The sequence below is a fragment of the Primulina tabacum genome, chromosome 16, assembly GCF_025594145.1.
Source record: "Primulina tabacum isolate GXHZ01 chromosome 16, ASM2559414v2, whole genome shotgun sequence".
Lineage (NCBI taxonomy): Eukaryota > Viridiplantae > Streptophyta > Magnoliopsida > Lamiales > Gesneriaceae > Primulina > Primulina tabacum.
This window is the reverse complement of record NC_134565.1, coordinates 32953589-32972957: the sequence shown is the minus strand read 5'-3', so window position 1 is coordinate 32972957 and position 19369 is coordinate 32953589. Positions and strand designations below refer to the sequence as shown.

The following is a 19369-nucleotide window of genomic DNA, read 5'->3' as shown; positions in this document are numbered from 1 at the left end:
TGTCCCAAGAATGTGACGCTCTCTAGCCAAAATTCGCATTTTTTGAATTTGGCGTAAAGTTCTTTTTCTCTCAACGTCTGGAGGGTAAGACGAAGATGTTCTTTGTGGTCTTCCTCACTTGACGAATATACCAGAATATCGTCGATAAATACCACAACAAACTTGTCAAGAAATGATTTGAACACCCTGTTCATGAGATTCATGAATACTGCCGGAGCGTTTGTTAACCCGAACGACATCTGTAAGGACCGTGTATTGGATTATCGTAAATCTTATATGATTATCGATAATTCAGGAATTTGATATGTGATTATACATTTGATGTATATTATGACAATGAAATTGAGAAAATGAATATTGAATATGAATTGACGTTGTAAGAGCTCGAGTGGAGAGGCCGGACGCCAATTTAGTACAAACATAAATATTTTGTACAGAATGTGTGGCGCCCGGGCGGTATAAAATGACCGCCCGAGCGCGGCATAAACAATTCTCGGGGACAGAATGTCTCGCGCTCGGGCGCGAGAATTCTACCGCCCGAGCGCCGAAACGGTGGAGATAAGAATAAGTTTTTTCTTCTTCTTTCTTCATTTCTATTTTCGAGGATTCGAGAGAAGATACGAGATTTCGAAATTCCTTCGTCCGAATTGACTTCGAAACGCTGTCTAAACGCGAAACAAATTATATATTTGTGATCTTCGCGTCGAGGGCTTCTGACTGAGGTAAATTTCTTCTGGTTCCAGCAGCTCTAAATATCAAAGTGCTGGAATAGCATGTACTTAAAGTTGAAATTCCTATATGTGGTACAATAACTGACAATAAACTCATATTCGAAGTCGGAATTGAATTATATTATGATTTGGATTTGATATGAATTTTTGAAGTTTCAAATGATATTTGAAACTCATATTAATGATTTTGAATTATGTTATTGATTGGAATGAGTATGTTATTGATGTAGATAAAGTATTTTACCGGTATCTTCAGGCTACATCAACTGGAAACGAAGAATTGAGATATGTTGCGATCGGGTAACATACGACAGGTATCTGTATTATATGATATATGTCGGATTGATTTGATTGATTGGAATGAGAATACATGTCTATATGCCTTATTTGTTGATTGATGTGGCATACATGACATTGAGATTGAGATATCGATGTATAAAATAAATGTTTTGTTAACACACATCGTTTGATGCATACATCGATACATGACATGCACGTTGAGCTATGATCCTTAGATACCCTGATTTGATTGGATTCTGGGGTTTGTGAACACAATTGCTATGTTGGTATTATATGACCCGTAAAGCATAGACAATTGTGGCCCCGATGATTGGATATGAGATTTGGGATTTGATGGCGCTTTGTCGACTGTATCATACGAGTATCCCTTATTGAGGCCGGTGTGCCAGCTCGAGCATTGATTTGATAGCGATTCGATTGATTCTGACATGTGCTCAGTGGATGGGCATTTGACCTGATACCTCCACGACATACATGCATTGTGTTGTTGTCTTTGTGTGTGGACAATGGCAGGTACTCCAGGATATCAGGAGACCGGAGAGGGTACTTCTGGAGGGAGCCACAGCTTGGGCTGAGGTTTTATGTTTATGTCTTGTTCCCAGTATGTATGTATATGTATCTATATACCGGGGCATGTCCCGAGGATATGAGTTGTGATTGATTTTTATTACGTGTGGGCATGTTTATGACGTGAGATTAAATACTATTTTTAGTATTCAAATAAAATGATTTGGGCTCATTGTAAAGAAAATTTAAACTCGTTTTCCGCTGTAATTAGTTAACCCTAATCAGATTGTATTGTAACAACGATTAGGAGCTAAGGGCCCCACAACATCACCATGAACTCATAGTGTCCATACCTTGTTCTGAAGGCTGTCTTCGGAATATCGTCTGTCTTGACCTTGAGTTGGTGGTAGCCTGACCTTAAGTCGAGCTTGGAAAAGACCGTAGCTCCTTTGAGTTGGTCAAATAAATCATCTATCCTTGAAAGTGGGTATTTATTCTTGATTGTAATCTTATTCAGTTCTCTGTAATCGATACACAATTTCATGCTTCTATCCTTCTTCTTCACAAATAGGACAGGAGCTCCCCACGGAGATGCGCTTGGTCGAATCTGTTTCTTTTCCAACAATTCTTGAAGTTATTTTTTGAGTTCTTTCAACTCTGCTGGAGCCATTCGGTACGGTGCTTTTGAGATTGGTGTAGCATTGGACACTAAATTAATCTCAAATTCCACTTCGCGGTTGGGAAGTTCGCCAGTGAGTTCTTCAGGAAAGACATCCGGAAATTTTTGTATTACCGGAATCTCTTCTAGTGTAAGTGTGGTTTCTTTCTTTACCTCGCTTAACATAGCTAGGTAAACTTTTTCTCCATTTTTCATGGCTTTCCAAGTTTGAGAAGCAGAAAGAAGAGTCTTTCGTTCTTTTGTCTTACCATGAAATAAAAGTTTCTCTTGGTGTGGAGCTTGGATAGTTACCGTCTTTCCATGACAGTCTACTAAAGCATGATTATTGGCTAACCAATCCATTCCAAGAATTACATCTAATTCCACCATGTTTAGTTGAATCAGGTTTGCCTTGAAATTCTGATCTTCTATGAGAACATTAATATCCTGATATAGAGTGCGAGTTTCTAAAATTCGATTTACAAGAGTTACTACTCTATATGGTTCTTCTAAGTTATCAGGCTTAGCTCCTAACTTCTTGGCAAATCTCTTAGACATGAATGAATGTATAGCACCATAATCAAATAACACATATGCATGTATATAATTGATTATAATGGTACCTGCTACGACATCATTTGAGTTATCAGCCTCTTCTTGAGTAATAGCATAGACTCGAGTATTTGGCTTGTTCTCCTTAGGCTTGTTTGGAGTTGTTCCGCCTGCTGGACCATCCCTTGGATCTGGAAAAGGGCATTGAGCAATGCGGTGGCCCATCTTTCCACAACGGAAACAAGCTCCAGAATTCTTACGGCATTCACCAGTGTGAGTGAATCTACAATTTTGGCACTTGACTCCTCCTTTGCTTGATGGAGAAGAAGTGGTTCCTTTAGCTGGAGCATTGGTGAATTGATTGCTTGAAAACCTAGGCCGCTTGAATTGTTGGCCCGGTTGGTATTGGCTTGACTGAGGACGTTTGAGTTTGTTCTCACCTTCACGCATCTTGATGTCATTCTCAGCCCTGGTGGCGGCTCCCATCAATTCATCAAAACTATTGGGCTCGATAACGGCAAGGGCAGATTGAATGTGGCTGTTCAATCCTTTCTTGAAGCGATGTATCTTCAAGGCCTCGTCTCCCATGATGGTTGGGGAGTAAGTTCCCAACGAGTGGAACTTAGATGAATACTTCACCACTGTCATGTTTGGTTCTTGAACCAAGCTTTCAAATTCTGACAGCTTCTGCACTCGAATTGTTGTCGAGAAGTACTGCTTCAGAAATGCCTCTTGGAACCTTTGCCAAGTGATAGGTCCCGCCCTTACCATAGCTGGTGAGACTCTTTCCTACCATTTGACTGCTTTATCCACAAGAAAGGTGTAATCACATCTACCTTGATCTCTTGTGGAACCTCAAGTAGTCGAAGATGATTATCCACCTCTTTCATCCAATTTTGTCCGACCTCAGTATCAGAGCTTCCATCGAAGTTTGGGACTCTTGCTCTTCGTAGAGACTCAAAGTGTTGCTTAGTCCCATTCTGAGCTAGAGGTGGTGGCGATGGCTGATTAGCATTAGGGTTCACTAACCCTTGTAGCGTGGTTGCCACAATCGTGGCTATAGCCATCAAGTCCACCTGACTGAGGCCAACTGCTGGTGGTGGTTGTGGTGGTTGTTGTGCATCTTCATCATTGCGGTTATTGTTGCGGATATTGTAAGAGGGTTACAGTTGTTTCTCACAGGTCGTCCGTCTATTTTCTACAATTATGAAAGTTCTAAGGTTGATGGCAGAATAAAGACTAAATAAAAGAATCACAATGATCGAGTAATTGCTCCAAAAATTAAATATGAAACCAATGGATAGAAATAAATTTTTATTGATTTCCCAAGAAAGTGCAATTACAAATAACCTTTGAAAATACTAACAAAATGCAAATAGAACAAGTGCTATTACAAAAAGCTACTACCGAATGTCTAATCTATCACTTCTCCTAATCCCAAGTCCATAGGATTATCTTCGACTTCTTCATCTTCTTTGGGATCCTCCTCATGTTCGTCTTGATAGTTGGCTATCACTATTTCAAGATGTTCAATATGACCATGCAGAACTGCATTCTGATCGTTAAGAACTTCAACAGTGTCATGCAGCTCTTGAATCTGAGCATCAGTCTATTCATTATACTGATTATGCTGGTGCACGAGTTGGTGATTTAGATCCTTAAGTATTTGGACCTTCTCAACTAATGTATCACGTAACTCGATGAACTCTGCAACAGTCTCTTGGGAGGTTTCGAACTCTTCTTGAGCTCTCCTATTCCTCTTTTCTGCCTCATGCAGATAATGAGCATAACGTTGAACATCACCTCTTAAGTGTTCTGCTCGATGCTCTAATTCATCTTTGTCCAGCTCTAGGCAGTAGTTATGTTCCTTTAGTTTCTCTAGCTTCTTCTCTAAGCTCTTAATGTAATTACTCTGGTCAGTCATATCCTACATCCAAAACATGGAAGTGAATGTTCAGAAATGATCTAAAAAATACAGGTCAAGTTATAAACGAATACTGGAATGAACAAAATCAGTACTGCCTATACATTTAATAGAAGAAATAGCTCAAAATTTTTCGGTCTTAGAATTGCATGAAAAATTTACTAAAAATCCTTCACATCAAGAACATGAAGTGTACCAAGTTTGGTGCAAAAATACTAAGCCGTTTGGAAATGAAAATTCCTCAAAGTTTCGAAAAATTGGAAAATTTCACGAAAATGATGATATCACTATCTAAACGAAGGATTTTGGGGTTCGTCGGTGGTGCTATAATGAAGGTTTCGTTCTTGGTCAGGTTCTCCTCGTCGAGAGCTTTCCAACGGTATCTTTTAATAGTCAAAATTCTTCCTGGATCAAAAGTTATGGCTGTTTGAAGTTTGTGCGAAAAACACATCAACTTCCATGCCATTTGCAAGGTCTACTGCATGCGCTTGCTGGAATTCACTGTCTACTGCAATTCTGATGCTACTGCAATCAGTCTGCTGCTCTTCCAGCACTGTCTTCTGCTTTCCAGCACTGTTAGAACCAGTCAGCTTCATTCCAGGTCTAATGACCCGGTCTTCTGCATTCAGATCTACTGATTTCTATCTGCTGGTTCTGGTTTCAGCCTACTGGTTTTCGGTCTACTGAAATTTTTTTTCCTACTCATTTCAATAGTCTATTACAGTAGTTTATTTTCAGTAGTCTATCTCAGTAACTTTCAGGACTTATTTTCAGAAGTCTATCAGAACTTATTATTTCTAGTTCCTCCTCCCCAGATTATGAAACCTGGTTTGCTCTGATACCACTTCAATGTCACGCCCCGAGACGGGGGTTGGTTGACACCGGCGTTGCTCTCAAATTTACATTCGAAAACAACAAGCCTCAGAATTATAAAATTCAGAAACCAGTTTTTTATTCATAATATTCATTGTCTGATACAAGTCAAAGAACAAATTTTTTACAGCGGAAATGTAAAACCAAACATAACATCATTTTAACAGATACAGCGGAAACATAATTTAGAACATGAAACGTCATGCCCTTTTTATTGCTTTAAAAGTACTAGAAAATTTTTTTTTTAAAAACCTCACATAGCATCGGCCGAACCATAAAATTTCATAAAATACTTTTGACATCATTTTAAAATAAACAACCAACTAACATTTTTTCTAAATCTAAAAATAACATTTGAAAAGTATAGCCCATACTATAACCTCTCAAAAACCACTCATACTCATGATAAAAGTCATAAAATCTTTTAACATAAATCATAACATATATGCAGAAACTAGCGTCGGTCCTCGGGTCATGTGCACCTTCAGTCCAGTCGGATCAACCATCAAGACATCCATTAGCATTATCATGATAACCTGCATCATACACACCTAGTGAGTCTAAAGACTCAACACGTCATATTCTTGATAACGAGTAATACGTAATACAGTTAACATATAACAGTGAAAAATACTTGTACTTAAAATATCGTTTTCATGAAGATGCATAAACATAAATATTTTCGTAAACATTTTCATGATGCATAAAACTTTAAACATAAACATTTTCATAAAATACTTTTTCATGACATGCAATCATAAACCTTAACTTTTTCCTTTTTCCTCAACATGACATGACATAAAACCTTTAACATGATCATGAACATTTCCTTTTTTTTTTTCCTTTCCTTTGTTGAATTCAGATCGTTAATTGTGACTTTCCTGACATGACATGACATGACGATGGATCCATCTACATAAAACCACAGTACTGGGCGGCGGGGACATCAGCGACACTCTCACCGGTCAACTGAGCCTTGGCCTAACATGATCGAAAAGAAATACGATCGTCGGGGCTCCCTCTGGGGCCTTCTCCCATAAATGGGCTCCCTCTGGGGCCTTCTCCCCTCACCATATTCCCATTCTTACCTCAAACCTCATAACCTCAAAACCTCATATTCGTAATAATGGAAACACGATCGTCGGGCTCCCACTGGGACCATAACCCTCACGACGTCGCCATCATTAACGAATTAGTCACAATCACTTCACTTCCTTCAACATTTATATTCTCACCACTTTATAAAAATCATGCATAACATAACATTTTATTTTTGAAACCAATCATGCAACATGTCTTTTAAATGTCAACCTTAAATCATAAAAATCCCATAGACATCTAAAAATCATAATTTAATCATGAACTTTTCATAAACATTTAAAATGACATTTTAACCTCAAAACATTTACAATAACATTTTGACATATTAAATCATAAACATACAAAATTCCCTAAACATTTAAAATATCATTTTAACATAAAAATTTTCCATAAACATCCATAACTATAGAAAATAATCATATTAGCACATAAAACAGCATTCAGGGCACTGCCATGACGTTTACTAATTTCTAGGTGTAAAATGACCGTTTTACCCCTAGACGTAAAATTTCTCGTTTTTGACATTTTCTTAATTTCATTGATTCTAACATGGCCCAAATAATTATTTAAGCCTACATGAATTTTCTCATATTTTTATTTAGCATAAAACGAGGACTTTTAAATAAATCTTTAAATGTGACGTATTAATGCATTTTAATCTCGAATTAAACCAAACCTTGATATAAAATTCCCAAATTAATAACTTAGGCTTCTAATAATTATTTAAGCTTAACCCTAATTTTTCATAATTTTATAAAGCTTAAAACTAGGCTTTTCAATTAACTCGTTAATTAGCGTTTCGTGCGGCGATTAAATTCCGAATAAATCCAAAACTCGTTAGTTTGATCTCAAATTTTTAACATAACCTTTTTATGATTTATTCTACCCTTCCAAGTCATGAGCCACACCCGTGGACCCATGGATTCAATTTTAGTTCTTTAATTTTCGTTTTTGACACCTTATCGAACACACCGAGCCATCTCCTAATTTACTCGAGCCACGCCCGAGCCACCTCAAGCCAAACCCGAGCCAACCCACCTAGGCACCCTCCTGGACCATTAGAACCCATTGGACCTGAACCTAAGCTCCAAAACCGAAGCAACACATGAGCTGCAGAAACAGCCCCAAACCCGCCTAGACTACCATTGAGCAAACGAGACATACATGCTTCTAACAACTTCATGCTTAAACCGACTCGAACCGGACCCGAACCAGGCCCTAGACGTTACCCTTAGACACAAATTAAGACCTTGGTTAAGCCCCATTTTACTCAGAACCAGCGCCTAAGTTCCAAAAAATCAGAAACGTGACAGCCCCTCATGTGAGGCCAACTTCTGTGCAGCTTTCGCGTTTCTGGTTCCAGCGCTCTACCCGACCATCCAGCCCATGAACCACCACCACAAGACTCAAACTAGGACCCTAAGGCACTACCATAACCACTGCCCCAGGCCCTGGAACGACCCAAGCCCCTAAAACCGAAACCACAAAATAGCTGCAGAAACACAGCCGAGAAGACCCACTTGGCAAGGGCTCTTGTTTTCTTGCTTAGCCACCTAACCAACGGACCAGCCCTTGAACCAGCCCCTCAAGCACCCTCCTAGGACCCTAAAGAGTTGACCTAGCCCAGCCCATAGCCCCCTGGCCGAGCCTTTCCTCCCTGCACAAGCAACAACACCCTGCACATGATTTCCCTTGGGCTCTCGGGTGGGAGTCCTAGCAAGCTAGGACTCCTTCCCCAGCCCATGACTCGAGTCCTAGCGTGGCTAGGACTCTACCCCTGACCCATAACAGACCCTAGCCATGCCCTGGTCCCAACCGATCCAAAGCCACGTCCTGCAACTCATAAAACCGAGCCCCTACATATACCATGACAGAATTTTGGTTCCAGCTTGTGTGTGCTGTGGTTGTGCAGTGTTTTGGTGTGTTCTTAGGGCTCTAAACTCACGTGAATTCATGCTTGTTCAAGTCCTAATCATGGCAGCCCTCTAGCACATATAAAAACATGATTTTGGAATCAAATAACACAAGTTTAACACCTATATACACATAATTACGAAAATAAATTTGTGTGTCAAGTTTTCTTTCAAATCATGATCAAATAAATATTATGATGTGATAGATGTTTGAAAGAAAGAAATATGGCGTGCCTTTGCATATTTAACGCACGATTTTTCGTTGACGAATTGACGAACGACGACACGAAGACGATGGCTTGATTTTCCTTGCAACCTTTGAATTTTCTCTCAAAACTCACGTGATTCTCCTTGAACTTTCGTGCATGTGTGCTGTTGGTGGTGGGGGAAGAGTTTGTAAAATTATTGGGGAGGTGGGGCGTGGGATTTATGGGTGTGGGGAAGGGTTTTGTACTTGTTTATTTAATAAAATCATAATCAAACTCTAATGGCTAGCTTAGACCCATTAACCATGTTAATTAGGCCCATTTAGCCCATTAATGTTCAATTAAAATATTTTGTTTAATAAAGTTTGTGATTTTATTAGCCTGATTGCCAAAACGTTCGAGTTTTTTTTTTTGTTGAAAAACCAACACCGATAAAATTTACGTCCCGACGTATAAAATCACCTCAAAGCTTCTTATTATCAAAAATACTAAAAAGCATCAACCATATTTTAAATAATTAAAAATAATTATTTAATAAAAATATTTTCTATTTTTCAGCTCTCGCTACCCGTTCCTCGATCGTCACTTAAATATTCCTTAAAAAAGACAATTTTTATGCAATCACGTAGAAAAATATATTTTAAATATGCAAGTATGCAAAACATAATTAATTCATGCAATTAAAACATTTAACTAATATACAAAAGAATTTAATAATTGCATGCACGTGGTTTGCGTGAACTTTAAAATTTTCGGGGCGTTACAGAACATCCTTCTTCACTTGCCTCATAATTGAGTTTGCTCTTCCTCTTCCAACAACGCTTCCTCGTTCTTATCTGAGATGAGTTTGGTGGGTGAGTGATATGGCTGTCACTCAGTAAGCGCAGGGCGGGAATAACTCCCAATTTTCAAAACCATTTTTAAACAGAAACAGTAATACGAATGATATACCGAAATTCTTATTTTCAGAACAGAAATCAGTATTCAGAAATCAGTAATCAGACATCAGTATTCAGTAATCAAAAATTTATCAAGTAAGCACTGAGCACGTTCGTGAATTTCAAGGCTAAACTGATATCAGTCTCCTATATGTTCTCTCCTCTAAGGGGTGAGACCAGTAATCAATAATCAGTAATGTTCAGAATATATATTTCTACCATTAGTTCACTAAGTTTCAGTACTTCAAAAATCAGAGATCAGAAATACTTAAAACAGGAATTATCAAACTGGTTTCAAGATATTTATACATAGCCACTTACCGTAATTTGCTAGAGTTTCGGTTGTTGAAGTCTGGAATCTACTTGTTCTTGCTACTGGATTTTTCAGCTCAAAAATACACTCTCTTAGCTCAAATTTCAAGTGATAACACAAGACTTGTGTAACAACAATTTCAGAAACTTGAGAGTGTTATTTATGGGCAAAAAATTCTGACTGTTGGACTCCCTATTAATGGCCATAATCTGCCATGATGTGCTATTAACAGCATTTATTCCATGTTAAATGCTTCAGTTACAAGTTATAAGCAGAATCAGTAGCTATCTGCTGGAATCTCGCTACTGAACTCTTCTGCTGCTGAATTCTGTCTGCTGAAAAATACATGTCTGCTGGAAAAATACCAGCTTCTGAAATATTAGCTGATGCTGGAATTGTTAGCTTTTGCTGGAATTTTCCTTTGCTACTGAATATTGCTAGCTGCTGAAAAATACTAGCTGCTGCTGGAAATTCAGGTTCTCACAGCTCAAGCGGGAGGTAGGGGTGAAAATTAAATGTGGGACCCTCCTTAAATATATTATTTATGAAAGATTTGAATTTGAGAGTTAAATTACATGCATTAACATAATTAATCAGATTATTAAGTTTCAAGTCGATGCAATTTCATTTTTGTTAAATTCAGAATAAAAGTTCCAGTTTTGGTAATTCTTTTACAGTTCGGTTATTTCATATACTAACTGAAATATTTAATTTGGTTTGGTTTTTTGCGCTTCTTTTTAAATAAAATATGAAAATGTCATTTTTCTTTTAAAGTTTAAAAATAATCGAATTAAGAGAAAAGTAAAAATTAAAGTTTTATTCAGAAAATCTAACATAAAACTGAATTTAATAATATATATTATTGAAAAAAAATTTATTTAAGTTGAAAAATTTTCTATATAAAAAAATTTCAGAAAACGTCACCAACGAATTCATTCGTACACGTATAACTATTATGAGATACATCAATAGTTGTGAAAATATCTTACAATCATTTGTGAGTAGGGATTATGTATCAAGTTTGGGTATGATTTCATATTCTTCGTCTATATACTTATTTATTATGTCCATCATCGTCGTGGTCAGATATTTAATTTCGTCGTCATCTTCATGTACATCAGAAGATTAGATATACTTACCTACATAAGTTTGGGTATGATTTCTTATTCTTCATCCATATATTCATATATTACGTTCATCGTCGTCATCGTATATTTAGTTTCGTCGTCATGTACATGTACTTCAGAAGATTAGACCTACCTTACTCAAATATCATATTATCCCATTTATATATATGTGTGTGTATTAATTTAATGGGAATATAAATATCAAAGTCTTCTCCGTGACCCGGAGGCCAGCACTGGCGTACATAAAGCACCAGACTCTCCAGCTAAACTAACGTTTCCATTTCCGTTTTGTGACCGGACAAGTAAGTTGAAGCTGCGCATAGCCGGCGTTCTTTAGCTTCCGTATTGGATTTTCTCCGCAAACGACCATGATCGCTACGGTAATTGCAAATATGCTTCCATTATCTTAATTACTCAATCCAGTCCAAATCTGTGAGATGTGTTTGTTACTTTTTTAACGGGAAATTAACTTGTTTCTTCCCATGTGAAATCGGTGTAATGCGCAGCAGAGAAGTGGATCGGGTTCGATGTCGCCTAGCTCCAGATCCCCATCAGGTCCGTATTTGACTGTATCGGTTTCCGATCCGGCTAAAATGGGGAGCGGAGTTCAGGCCTACATCTCCTACAAAGTTATTACCAAGGTAGTGATTATCGGTTTCTGCATGTGTAGATTGCGTATGGCTTCGCTTGCGCGTCCATGTTACATGTGTAATCTACAAACTTTGCTTCGATTGGTGGATTAGGGCTTGACTTCAGCCGGGCTTTCCGACTTTTTGAGCCGTGTTAATAGTCTTTATTGATGATAGATAGAGAGGGTATTTAGTGTTCTGTTCTCCGCAGGGTTGTGTAACTAATCCACCAATAAAAAATGCATGGAGAGGAATAATACCAATCACCACAAATTTGACGGTGTTTAGCTAGGTTGAATCCCCAACATAAGGAGCTTGGTTTTGATTATGAAGACCTTAATCTGTAACTTCGGGGAGTTAGTTTTGGGTTGGAAGATTTTAGGTCTGCTCACAAATTCTCCAATATTCATTTCATTAGCTTCCTTTTCATCAATCACAACAATGTAGATTCTTTTGCAATTCACAATGCTTATTGATTCTGTCATCAGCAAACACCAATAGTAGTTCTCAGCTACTACAAAATCACAATCACTTAAGAACGGACTTACTCGGGGTTGAATATGAGTACGAGAGGATTATACATGCATTCTGGGGGAAAAAATACAGAAGATAGGATGATGCTGAAAAGAGGAAGTGGTACTTGAAACTGAATGTCAGGGTTAAATGTAAACATGTGACACAAGCCTTGATCTTTAGAAGTTGCAACTGCGAGCTTTAATTTTTATTGGCTGTCAAAGCGTAGGACATAAATCATAGTGGAATTTGAAAAAGGACAAGGATTTTTACTCGACAAAATATGTGAACTTACCTTTTAACCAACTCCAGTTGTAGTTTATATAATATACCATATCGTATTGATTATGATAAAGTAACTTTGGGAAATAACTGCATGTGTTTAATTGAAGATTTTTATTGTGGAGGTTTTCATACTGCTGTCCTTTGTTTTTGGTGAAACAGTTGTATATTTGTAGCAATAACAGACTTTTGTATTTTGTTTCCATCTTCGACGTTACACCAACTCATTTCGTAATACCTTGTTTGAAGTTAGATCTTTGCGTCAATGATAAACTAACATTATGGCAACTTGATTTGCAGACAAATTTTCCTGAATATGGAGGACCTGAGAAAATTGTTATTCGACGATATAGTGATTTTGTTTGGTTAAAAGACCGCCTTTTTGAAAAGTACAAGGGTGTTTTCATCCCTCCTCTTCCGGAGAAGAGCACTGTAGGTAAAATATTGAAGCATTTCATACGTCACTACCAGCAGTTGTTGAGCTACATGGTATATCCAACTCGTGACACCTTCTTTCTTCACAATATGAGACTTTGCTTAATAAACAAGCCAAAAGGTGTTATTCTGTCAATTGTTTGGTTCATACCTATAAATCTGTTATGTTGTTTTACCTGTTTTTACTAAATGTGATGGTAAAAAATTGTCTGTGGTCCAATGATTATATATGCAACATATTGTTGTGTTAAGCAGGATTAGTATATATCTATTTTATATATAATTCAATTCTCTCTATTATAATAGCCGATAAATAGGTGATAACTTTGCATGTTTTTTCACATTTTCCAGCATCGTGAAACTTTTTTTTGTATTATATACAGAGAAGTTCAGATTTAGTGCAGAGTTTATTGAAATGAGACGTCAAGCGCTACACGTTTTTGTCAACCGGATAGCAGCACATCGTGAGCTTCAGCAGAGTGTGGATTTAAGAATCTTTTTACAGGCAGATGAACAGGTTATTCGATTTAATGGAACTTTCTTTTAATATGTAAGATATTGAATTGGAAATCTGAATTTGTGGTTGCTACATCTGAGAGAATCAAAATCTTGAAAGATCGTGTATTGGGGATATCCAAGGTTGTCTTTTTTGTCTGATTACAAATAAGCTTGTTATTTTTGCTCCGTAATCTTGTTCTTCATCTGACTGTGTATTATTACTTTTGTTTATCTGCAGACTATGGAAAGAGCAAGATCACAGGAAACCGGCATTTTTAAGAAGAAGCCAACAGATTTTATGCAAATTTTCAAGGTGCTTTGTTTAAACAATAAAAATTGAATTTAAACATAGTTGGAGCAACCAGACAGAAAAGGATGCCGTGTGGAGTTATGTGATCTTATCCTGAGCAGAGATTTTAACTTCCTTCATTGCAATTCTTCGTGTGCTTTGTTTGATAATAATTAAAATCTTAATATGCTTAATTTTCTGTCTTTATCTTCAATGTTTCCCTCTTGGAGAAGAACGGATAATGTTTGTTGTTGTCGTGTGCTTTTACCTACTGGAATGCCTTTTAGTTGATTGCGATATGATGTTTCTATCTGGATCTTGGTTGTCTGGTACATATCTAGAAAATTTAAGGTTTTATGCTGCTCTTGTCCAGATCAACAATAATTATTAATCTTCAGCCCCATGGATGGTACTGTGTTGGCCAAGGGCAAAAGTGGTTTTGCTTGACAGTGGTCTCCTTTTTCAATTTTGACAGGATGTACAGTCTAAAGTGAGTGATGTTGTACTTGGAAAGGAGAAACCAGTTGAAGAATCTTATCCAGAGTATGAAAAGCTGAAGAATTACGTATTTCAGCTTGAAGACCAGTTAGCTGAAACCCAAAAGCATGCATACCGTCTAGTGAAGAGGCATAGAGGTTTTTATGTTTGTTAGACCTGACTTTGAATACTTGGTTATTTGGTGGTTTAGTCCATGTGATGGAAAGCTTGTGTGTTATTGCAGAGTTGGGACAGTCCTTGTCTGATTTTGGGAAGGCATTCAAGCTACTGGGAGACTGCGAAGGAAATGGGCTTGGTGAAGCATTTTCTGAATTTGGGGCAAAATCACAGATATTGTCGATTAAGCTGCAGAGAGAGGTTTGGTCTAATTTGTTGTAATATTTCTTGTATTAAGGAGATGCTCTAAATTGATGGATTTTACTGTGACATGCCTATTTCATTCTGTTATTAGGCTCAGCATCTCTTGATGAATTTTGAAGAACCTTTAAAAGATTATGTTCGAGCAGTGCAGTCTATAAAGGTGACTTCTTGGTCTTCTCAATTTTTAATTTATTTTTATGGGTGATGGAACGTATGTGCTGCTGTATGTTATAATCATTTTTTTAAAACTTAATTTTAATCTTTAACGATAAAATTCCTTGGAAAATGAGACGATGGAACAAGGAGGTGCTAAGTATTTCTCAAAGGGCAAAAGTAACATTATTATTCTTGGCATTTGTAATGTGCATCAAGTACTTGTCATCAAGCTCTTTGAAGTAAATAAAAGCATTTTCTACATCACGTCATTGGTATGATTAATTTTATTTTTGGTTTTTTTTTTTAAATTGGCTCTCGTATTCCTGGGACAGGCAACTATGACAGAGAGAGCAAATGCTTTTCGGCACCATTGTGAACTAGCTGAGGCAATCAAGTTTAAAGAAATAGATATGTATGGTTCCTGAATCTGTGATTTACCTTTTCCTTTTATGTGATGGACCCTTGAATTATGCTATCGTACCAGAGAGCCCTTTGTTTCATGTATCAGTAGAAAGTATTTGCTTCGACTGAGTCCAAAAATTTTAAAGTTGAAGAGTTACTTTATAATGTAAAATATAGCTTAATTTTCTCCTTTTATAATCAATACGTACATTTCTTTTTTTCGGTATTTTTTTTTTACTAAAGTTATTTGTTTTAAACATTGTTTTCTTCTGTTTTACCATTGGAGTATTGCCATCTAAATCTAGGTCAAGACCCTCTTTTCATGTCATGACTAACAAGAGGAATCGAATCCTAGTCCAAACTATTCTATGTTCTCCAAATTCAGCATGGTGGAACCATTTAATATTCTCCAAATTAAGCGTGGTCAAATGCGTTGCTGAAATTCTAGATTCAACATTATTTTACGATTATTTGACTATTATTGAAGTACATTTGGGTTATAGAGTTTTAGTGAATTTTATTCATTTTTTTTAATGTAGAAATGGGTCGTGTTTGTTTCATCCTTTTGGTAATAACGACCTTTAATTGTCATGAATCTGTATCTATCGTGTATGTGTATATTTGGTGTGCAGGAACAAGCTCAGACTAACAAGATCAGAGAAATTGATGGAAGCAGAGCGTGAATACGAGCAGGTTGGTGATATTTCTATGTGATTTTCTTGTTTCTTTCTAGACTTTACTGTATAGCTTATATTCAACTCCCTGCCCCAGCTGAAAGCTGATGGTGTAGAGGCAACAGGAAAATTCGAGAGAATTGTGAGGACAATGAACGAAGAAATTGTTCAGTTTCAAGAACAAAAAACCTTAGACATGGGTCTGGCATTCCATGAATTCGCCAAGGGTCAGGCAAGCCTGGCTAATGGTATCGCTGATGGCTGGCGAAGCCTTCTGCCCAAGCTCGAATCTCTCTCGTCTTCCTAATGTTAAATCCCGGATTGTAATAGAAAAGTGTTCACTTCAAAGACGAGCTTGAGACTGGCTTGTATCAGCGGGTGGATGATTTTTCTGGCTGTTTTATTGCCACCATGTGTAGGTTTTCAGGTTGATACTGTACAGAGCCTATGCTAATTGGAAATCCGTAACCCATTTTTATCTTGTATCTTAAAGATCAACTTAGTGTATCAGTCATTTTTGTTACTATTTATTTTTTTAGAAAAATAATTGTGCCAGAGAAAAACCGATTATTAAGGCATGGAGTATTGATTGAATATCATCTTATCTATCTATTATATTAAATTGAATACCAATAATTTGCAATTGATTTGATGAAATCTTATTTTAATTTACAAAAATACCTTTAAATAGCATTTTAAATTCTCCTCAAAATCTTTAATGGGTGTCTTCGGTATGAGAAATGTAATGATTTTTGTAAATTTTAAAAATACAAAGGTATTCAATCAAGACTTTTGAATATTGTATATAAGTCCAGTGATATTCAAAATAGACTTTCATAATTTTAAAAAGTCAAGTGATACATCGACTTTTAATTAAAATAATTTGTGAAAGGTGTGCTCTAATAAAGTAGTGCCATGTGTATTTTTTTAAATAAATCCTTTAATGATAACGAGGAGAGATTCAAATTATGTTTGATTCTTTGAATAATGATTAAATTAAGATATAATGAGATAACTAAATTTTGTGATAAGTTTGACTATATTTATTTAGGTTGTGTGGATTGATGTAAAGGATTTTGAGGAAAAGATTTGATTTGGAGATGATTGGAAAGATATATTTCAAATGACAGCTCGTCATATGTGTCAAGTACATATTAAATGCTTAAAACCAAGACCGGCGTTAATATTTTGTGCATCTTATGTCAGAAAATATTATTTTCAACATTTTCGAAGATATATTTTATGAAAATGTTTTTTTGGATTATATGAAAAGTTTGTGGTGAAATATTGGTCAAAGCGGAATGTCGGGGAACATTTATGTACATTTAGGGGTGAGTTTCATATAAAATCTTTATATTTCTTGGTTAATTTACACAAATGAATTCATATGTTTATTTGTCCATGTGCCTTTGTGGATGACACAATGAATCAACAATAGATCCAAATGGTGAATACTCTGTTTTTTTCCTTCAACTTTGACATGGAAAAGAGTAGAGCCATGCAATCTACCGTATCTAAGTGAATGGATCAAACCCGATAACAATCCTTTGGTGGTGGCATATGAGTCTTTTAACCAGGCAGCATTTTATGACCCAACGACAGCTTGGTTGCGCAAAGATGGGATTGGGAGGATATCTATAGGCGGCAGGAGGAGCGTAGAGGGATGGGATTTTTGTGTAAGAGTAGGGACTTTATGCATTTGTTAATGCAAAGCATGACTTGAATACTTCCGCAGGAACAGGGAACTGGGAATGCCCAGATTTTTTTCGGTTTCGGTTTCGGGCCAAAACGGGATTGGATACTTCTTCCCTGGGGCCAGATGTTAAGCATGTGATGAAGGTGAGCCTTGATGTTACTAGATACGAGTATTATACCCTGGGTACGTAAGACACGAGAGGGACAGGTATATTCCGGATGAAAACATGATCGATGGATGGAACGGTTTGAGGTAAGTTTATGGCAACTTCTATGCCTCGAAATCGTTTTTTTACCCAAGCAAGAGTCGACGAATCTTGTGGGGTTGGGCTAAAGAGTCGGATACAACTGAAAACGATGAAGGAGGATTGGCCGGAATCCAGGTATTATTATGCATACCTCTATCAAAAGCAATAGCTCATATTTCTTGCTTTCATATGTAATTAAAAGAACCTCATTCTTTTCTACTATGGTTTCAGCTTATCCCTCGTGCAATAGTGATGGATCCCAATTGCTTCAATGGCCTGTTGAAGAACTCGAGACTCTGAGAAGAAATATGGTGAAATTGAGCAACAAGGAACTCGTGAAAGGGCATATGGTTGAAATCAAAGGAATAACAGCCGCGCATGTACTCTTTTTCCCCAAGCAAAGGATAAAAGAAAAAGCCTTTCATTCAATAACAATCTAGACTAATTTTGCATGCATAGGTTCGATGAAAATGGCTGGCTGATGTTGAAATGAGCTTTTCATTCGATAGCTTGGAGAAGGCTGAGCCATTTGATCCAATCTGGAACAGATACGATGCACAAATACTTTGTGGTCAAAAGGATTCCACTGTTGAAGGTTGGTTAGGACCATTCAGGCTCGTCATCTTGGGCGCTTCTGTGAACTTAGAAGAGTATACACCCGTTTTCTTCCGAGTTTTCAAGGCTCAAGACAAGCATCTTGTTCTCTTGTGCTCAGATGCATCAAGATTAGACCCTCATGCTTATAGAATCTTGTGTGCAACCAACCAAGTTTTCCACTACCATCTCACTAACTTTTTTCTTCCATAATCTTGCATAGGTCTACCTTAATGGACATTATTTCGAAGTCGAAAACCGGGGTCAATGCTCCCGACCTTCATTTGCAGGATTTGTAGACGTGACAGAAAATAAAATTTCCCTCAGGAGTTTGGTGTGAAGATATTCATATAATACACTGGTTGGTATATTTAACCTTTCCTTTTTTTCGGTAATACATTGATCTTTGTTATTTCTTTCAGATCGATATTTCTGCGGTGGAGAGTTCTGGGGCTAGAGGGAAGACTTGCATTACATCTTCGATGGCGCTTTTTCGACTTATCTTCGCTCTGGACACGAGCGCTAGTGGACACGGGGAGGGAGCAGGCGAAGAATGTCGTTCGTAATGAAAAGAAAGATACCTGTTTATCCAACTCTGGCAACATACAACAACGCACACTTGTTTATATTCAATAATGGCACCGAACTTGTCAAAATCGACAGCTTGAATGCCTGGAGCATGAGCAAACCTCTCTGTATGAACCGCTGAGAGATGAACTTATTGTTTGATAAAGCAAGACCAGTGTAGAAATCTATTTTGATACAAATTTTGTATTAAAATAGTAAAGTTTTTCCACTAAATACAACATTCATCCACGAGTCATTTTTAAAAAATTTAAACTAAAAAGTATGTTCTTAAATTCTTCCTTATAAAATTGATTAGTAACTTGAATATTTCTCTGAAATACTTTTTTACCCTTCACCAAAAGGCTTTTTCTTTGTTTAGCAGCCTT

General features: G+C 37.0%; 1 protein-coding gene and 1 pseudogene across 2 annotated transcripts; both read left to right on the top strand.

Annotated features, from left to right (window-relative positions):
- Positions 1-11342: 11342 nt before the first annotated feature.
- Positions 11343-16453, top strand: LOC142529579 (sorting nexin 1-like). Of its 2 annotated transcripts, none has more exons than XM_075635147.1 (11): positions 11343-11523; positions 11653-11784; positions 12868-13003; positions 13386-13519; positions 13739-13813; positions 14265-14424; positions 14511-14644; positions 14739-14807; positions 15136-15215; positions 15838-15898; positions 15977-16453. In XM_075635147.1, exons 1-11 carry the CDS (start codon positions 11512-11514, stop codon positions 16184-16186), a joined length of 1203 nt encoding a protein of 400 aa, XP_075491262.1. In that variant the 5' UTR covers positions 11343-11511; the 3' UTR covers positions 16187-16453. The 2 variants fall into 2 exon arrangements, with proteins under 2 accessions (XP_075491262.1, XP_075491261.1); XM_075635146.1 differs by having other exon boundaries at positions 11650-11784.
- Positions 16454-16597: 144 nt separating this feature from the next.
- On the top strand, positions 16598-19293 carry LOC142528515 (beta-fructofuranosidase, insoluble isoenzyme 1-like; annotated as a pseudogene).
- The last annotated feature ends 76 nt before the right edge of the window (positions 19294-19369 follow it).